Below are 6,307 nucleotides of genomic sequence, written 5' to 3' on the forward strand. Positions count from 1 at the left end.
AGTGACGTGCAGCGCGGTGCCGCGCGCCACCCAAAACCATGTTTCATTGATTTTTTTGCATATAGGCTTAGTTTACAAACAAAATTGTAGAATTCTTCCATTAACTCCATGAATACTCGGATAGTTTTTTTCGGTTTCATTTTTTTAGTATTGGACACCACCAATCTTTGACCTAATTAGAGAGTATGTGTTTTATTCAGTCCTCACACATAAAACAATAAGCAACAGTACAGCTCAACAGTCTTAAGTAGTGATTGAAAAGGCTCAGGCAGAAATAAAAGCTTATATAAGCCTGTTTTCCGTTCTTAACAATTTAAGCTACCCTCCAAGAATAAAAAAATAAACATAGAAAAATCATTCTGACTTGAGCCCTCAAAAATAGCTTTGAACACCATTCTTTAGAAAAATTTTTTACAAATGCTGAAAATTAACCCCGAAAATACAAAAACATCTCCTTTTAATCTTTTTTTTAAAGCTTTTTGCATGGTAAACTTATAAATACCTCTTAAATCATGTTTTCTATCCTGTACTAAAAATATCTGTACAGAGACTGGGAATGACTGTTTTTTTCTCTGAACATTATTTGGATTATTTTCGAATATATCGATTCATGGTTTGGGAATTGAAAAACTTATGCAGTAATGTGACAGTAATCAGACTTATTTATGATGCATATGGCTCTTTTTTGTAGCAAGACTAATGAATTTGTAATTGTTTTAGAGGGCGAATCCCAAAATTCCATACAATTAGACATATAAAGAGGTATAAATGAAAAACAGATTATACAAAATAAATAAATTATACAACACCTTATACTTTATAATATGCCCAGATTTAAACAGGGATCTTCTGCAACATCACTTTAAATATATAAATCTATTTTTCCTCAACATTTTTACCGTAGTTTTTTTTTTAAAACAAATAATAATCCCCCAAAGCTAGTTACCAAGTCATTTTCTTGTAATCTTTTACTACTTCTTTGCAATTTATGGGACATTTCTTCCCAAGTTGCTCATTATGTTTTTCCTGTTTTCAAAAGAAATCAAATCAATTTTCTCAGGTTCAGAGGTTTAAATGCTTATGAAAGGCATCTGAACACAGCACAGGAAAACCGATGTCAATTCAGCTGTTAAAGATTTAATATCAATTAATTATCAATCATCAATGATCAATTACAACACCTAAAAACGGTGTCTCAAAAACTCTTTCAACATCGCAGTATTTAGGATTAGAGAACCTACGATTAATGTTCTTAGAAAAGAATCTTAAATAATGGTTAGATTTGTTTATCAAATGTGACCTCAGACATAATAACGGAATCCTCCACTTAGAAATGAAAATCTGCAACAGCTGGAATGACCACCTGCCTGTGACGGCTGTTGCAAGCCAATTAAGTGAATGCCGCTGTGTAACAGACATTAATCTTCTCTTCTTGTGTCACACTGTGTTGGCATCGTTTACCATGATCCCATAATAGTTTTGTCCCAGCTGACATCTAAATAATAGGGGTCGTTAGATTATCGGGGCCGATATCTGTCATTTTGCCGATTATCTGTATCAGCGTTTTATTTCAATCATCGTCAATAAATTTTAATAATTAAAAAGTGCGAAGAAAGTGTCAGCATGGGAGGAACTTTTACTTTGTAAAACCTCAGGGAGCTGTTTTACTTATTCATTTTTTAATTAAAATTTTCATTTGACTTTTCATGGGAACTTGCTGTATATGATGTTGAACATTTCGGTTTTGGTTAAACATTTGGTAAAGGAGTTAACCAAAGTTTTGTTTTGTTTTGATGGACTTTGTTATATTGTAAATTTTAAATATTGACAGAAAGATTTTCAATTTTATTTTGCCGGTTCCATATATCAGTTATCGGTCTCATTGACTGTTAATAATCTGTATTCGCTCTAAAAAACCAATATTGGTCATCTCCTACTAAATAACTAAAGTTACTCTGACTGACATATTAAGAAATATACATAATAGAAAATATATGACAATTCTGTTTTCATTTGGTCAAATTTGGTTGTCATTTCTTAAAAAGACAGAAACATTGGAGAAACTGCACTTTGTACTGAGAAGCAAAATAAACAAACAAAAAACAAACAACAGAGAAACAATTCAATAGAACTATTTATGTACAAAACCTTTTGAAATATGTCAAGTGTACAGTACCAAATGACAGAACTAATGTACATTAACATTTTTCACATTACACAAGACAGTCTGTCAAACAATAAATCATGTTTACACAAGTTAAGAAAATGAAGATCTATAATGTTGCAGGTTTTTGACAATCGTCCATACATCTGGACAAGAGCACAGGAGCTGGTGGCCAAGGAGGACAATCGCCCAAAACATAAAATTGCTCTAGAAAACATGGCAACAGAAATACCCTGAAAAAAATAAAATCAAATCAAAAGAATATGATGGTCCCTACAATAAAATGGCTTAAAAACACACCAAAGTGTAATATGGTCTGATCCGTCATATGTGATCAATCAAGTTTAACACAAAATAAAAAGAAAAGTCCAGCAGCAGAATCGTTTCTCAGCACTTCTAACTGGTGTCCATCTGAAACTAAAATATGAAAAATGTTATTAAATTAGCCATAAATCTTGACAGTATGGTTAAAATATAGAATAAAAATATTTCCTAAAGGCTGAGTACGTACCTTGGCATTGTAAGCATCCAGCTGTGCATCCAGCTCCTCTGCAGTGACTTGGGGTCTGTTTCCTCGTCCTCGCCCTCGCCCTCTGAAACCTCCACCGCCGCCACCTTGCCTCCTATCGCTCCTTTCACTCCAGTCACTCCTTTCACTCCTTTCAAACTTAGGTTGTCCGAGCCTGCTGCGGTCAAACCCTCTGTTTGAACTGCAAAAAGTCAAAAAAGATCATGACAATGTATTTACAGTGAATTAAGGATAAACTACGCAGTATTTTCCTTAAAAAAAAAAAAAAAAAAGACAATGTGTAGACTTCAGGCTGGGCAATAAAACAACAATAATAATTTTCTCAATACAATTTTGCTTGATTGAGATATAATAATTCCTCCAATTACTTTACATATATATATATAGATAGTATATAAGTATGATACTTTTTATTTCTTTAGCTCCCTGTAAACATGACATGCAGCTCAAACTGCTTTAGATACAATAATGTCAAACATTAAAACTGCAATATATAGAAATACATATATTTATAAATGTATTTAAAAATCAATACAATAAAATAATTATACAGCACATGGACACCATAACTCTTAAAATAAGTTGCAGACCGTCCAGAGGTGGAAAACAAAAAAATAAAATATAAAAGAAATCTTAAACAGCAGAGTGAAGGTGAAATGAAGGTGGAATTAATTGAATGCAGGAGCACAGAAATCTACAGAGGTTTCCTCTGTTATTTGTCTGTTCTAGGCTGTTGCTGCATAAAAACAAAACGCTGCTTCGCCAGACTTTTTGTAAACCACATGAACACTAGAAGAGAGGGGCAGTGATGACCCTTAAACGCCAGTTACCACCATTACCGAGGAGGAAAGAGGAAAGAGAAGCAGTCGTAGACAATGACAGCAGGACGGTCCAGAATGCGTAATGTTATATTACAACAACATTACATTGATTTTTGTGTGTCTGTTTTGACCACAGAAACAACGCGGGGCCACCACACGGCTGAACTCCACACACGTTAGCTACAGCAGCTTTGGAGTTTACTTATCTAACGCTAATGGAAGTTAGCAATATAATCTTTACGGACAGTTTGGTGCATTTTACATGTGTTTTCTGGGTGTCTTTCTGGTCTTTCGCCTTGGAATTTGACATTTTTAGTGGCCACATACGAGGGATTACTGGAAGGTGATAGTCCATGATTTCACAGAGGAATGTGAAATGCGAAATATGTGAAATATGTGATGCAATAACACCTCTTGTAGCTCCTGCTGCATCATGAGGGAGCCAGTTCCTACTGACAAGCACATAACCATAGCATCATGTGACCTAGAAAAGCCAAAAAAGTATTTTTGCAAAATGTGCATTTTTGGAATCGCCTGAGTAGAAACGCTTATTTGCGATAAATGGGAGTTTTTTTTAACTCACGGCTTTCCATTAGGCGTTTTTCATATTTGCAATTTCAACTATGTTCTCGAACTCAAAGTGCATTCAGAGTGAACGGCCATTTCCACCACGACTCACCTTCGCGAGGACGCTCTACTCTGTGCGTCGACTTCTGACGTCACCTGCTGGATTTTCATAGGACGACCTAAAAAAATAACAACACATGAGAGAGCATTTTTCATTAGAACGTCTGAACAAACAATCACAGTATGACAATGCTACTGCAGCACGCCAACCGAATCCTCACCATCGAGTGGGACGCCGTTATAGTGCTTCATGGCTTTCAGTGCGTCTGCCTTCGATTCAAAGTGAACGTCTGCGGTTCCTTTACTGCGCCCGGAGCGGTCGTAATGGACAGATGCTTTCTGTAATGCCCCAAACTCTGCAAACAGCTCCTGCGGACCAGAGCAGAAACGTCAGTCATGTTCACAGCACGTCCGTGTTAGCAAAGCGGATTCATCGGGTTTAGTTAATTACCTTGATATCCGAGTCAGAGACGCCAAAGTCCAGATTGGAAACCAGCAGTTTGCCGCTGGCTTCTCCACTTCTTTCTGCTCCTGCACTCTGTCCTCTGCGTTCACTGGTGTGCTCCTCAAACATGTCATGCTGCCATTTGTCCGGTAACTCTCTGGGCTGCGAAGAGCAACAAAAGAAAACAATGTCTTCAGCTTCCAGTGTCCCGCTAAACAAAGTCTCAGAGGGTGGACTGCTGAGAAGAGAAATACTACTTTACCTAAAGCAAGTGTTTCCTGCAGCGAGTTTACAAACAAAGTCAATGCAAAGACATGAATAGATTCAATTCACGCCAGGCAGCACGATGGACGCGAAAACACATATTTCGCATTTACACGTCCATTGCGTAGGTTGGAAAGTTTAAATTTTTGCATGACGCTGCACTGTGACAGCCTATCAGCTTTCAGATCTAGCTGAGATTCTCCCAATGTTTCTGAGATCCAGAACTTACAGAAAAACAATGTCGCTGTCGGTGGACGCACAGAGCTACAATGTGAGTTTTTTTTTTTTTTTTTTTTATTGGGTAAGAAATTTCTTTTTGAACTGAAAGAAAAAGAACATTCGACATTCACTAAATTGCTCTTTTTTTCAAACATTATTCTAGGTTTATTTTTATTTCTGTTAGACTAAAATTGCAATATTATGAGGAAAGTTTTAATTTTATAAGAAAAAAGTTGTTTTCTGAATAGCGTTGTAATATTGCCAGAACAGAGTTGTAATTTTTTTGAGAAAAAAAGCCATCATTTTATGAATATAAAGTTGTCATATTTTGAGAGTAAAGTTGAAATTTTTCCGAGAATAACGTAATTTAAAACTATGACTTTTTTTCTATCTTCATTACGACATCATTCTCATAATATTACTAATTCTTTTCCTCAAAATATTCCGACTTTATTCTCGCAATATTACTTCCTTTTTTTCAAAGTATTCCTACTTTTTTTCTTCATAATATTAAGACTGTATTATTTATGGCCCTGATCGTCAGGAACGCACCCGGGGCAAGAAAAAACCTTAACCGGGAAACTCCGGTGAGAAACCCTTTTCAAACTGCACTCGCCCAGTAACGTTAGTTGGCGGAAATCCGTTGTGGTGTGACACTATTAGTAACCAAGAGTCTACAAAGAGCGTACTATCGAGGAGCCTCTGTGCGGCACTCTGGAGCTTCTGTCCTACCCTGGTGTACGGAGTAGATCTGTTGTTTCTGTCGCGGTTGAAGTTGTTCTGTCGGCTCCGCACCGGCCTCGATGCTCCCTCGGCCCGACCTGAACTTCGTCCCGAGCCGGACGATCCTCTGTCGCGGTCGCTGCCTCCTTTCTTGTTGAGCTTGATGATGTCGTCCAGAGACATGCTCATCTTATCAGCCATCATGCTGTTAAAACGCTCCGAGCTAAACTGAAGACGAACAAAGAACTTCCAGCGTCGTGAAGCGCCTGTTTATCAGCTGCTCTCCACGGTGGCGCGGTGTTGAAATTAGCGGAAGTAGCGTACACACTTTAAGGAAGTGACGATACAACCCCCCCACACTTCAAAAAAAAGCTTTATTGAAAATTTGACACAGAAAAAAAATCAAAATATAGCAGCATACAGAGCGGCTGGACCTTGGTACATACTAAAAGCTATATTATTGAAGAAATGTTTATTTCATTTTTTAGATAATATATATAGATATATATTGAGTT

General features: G+C 36.9%; 1 protein-coding gene across 1 annotated transcript; it reads right to left on the reverse strand.

Moving 5' to 3' along the window:
- Window positions 1-2,121: 2,121 nt before the first annotated feature.
- Window positions 2,122-6,111, reverse strand: LOC121938535 (THO complex subunit 4-A-like). The gene is made up of 6 exons (XM_088075333.1): window positions 5,802-6,111; window positions 4,593-4,748; window positions 4,363-4,510; window positions 4,194-4,260; window positions 2,676-2,874; window positions 2,122-2,581 (listed from the first exon to the last, which is right to left on the reverse strand). Exons 1-6 carry the CDS (start codon window positions 5,994-5,996, stop codon window positions 2,561-2,563), a joined length of 786 nt encoding a protein of 261 aa, XP_087931459.1. The 5' UTR covers window positions 5,997-6,111; the 3' UTR covers window positions 2,122-2,560.
- Between the last annotated feature and the right edge of the window lie 196 nt (window positions 6,112-6,307).

Source organism: Plectropomus leopardus, chromosome 3, assembly GCF_026936395.1.
Source record: "Plectropomus leopardus strain MGB_pleo_1.0 chromosome 3, ASM2693639v1, whole genome shotgun sequence".
Lineage (NCBI taxonomy): Eukaryota > Metazoa > Chordata > Actinopteri > Perciformes > Serranidae > Plectropomus > Plectropomus leopardus.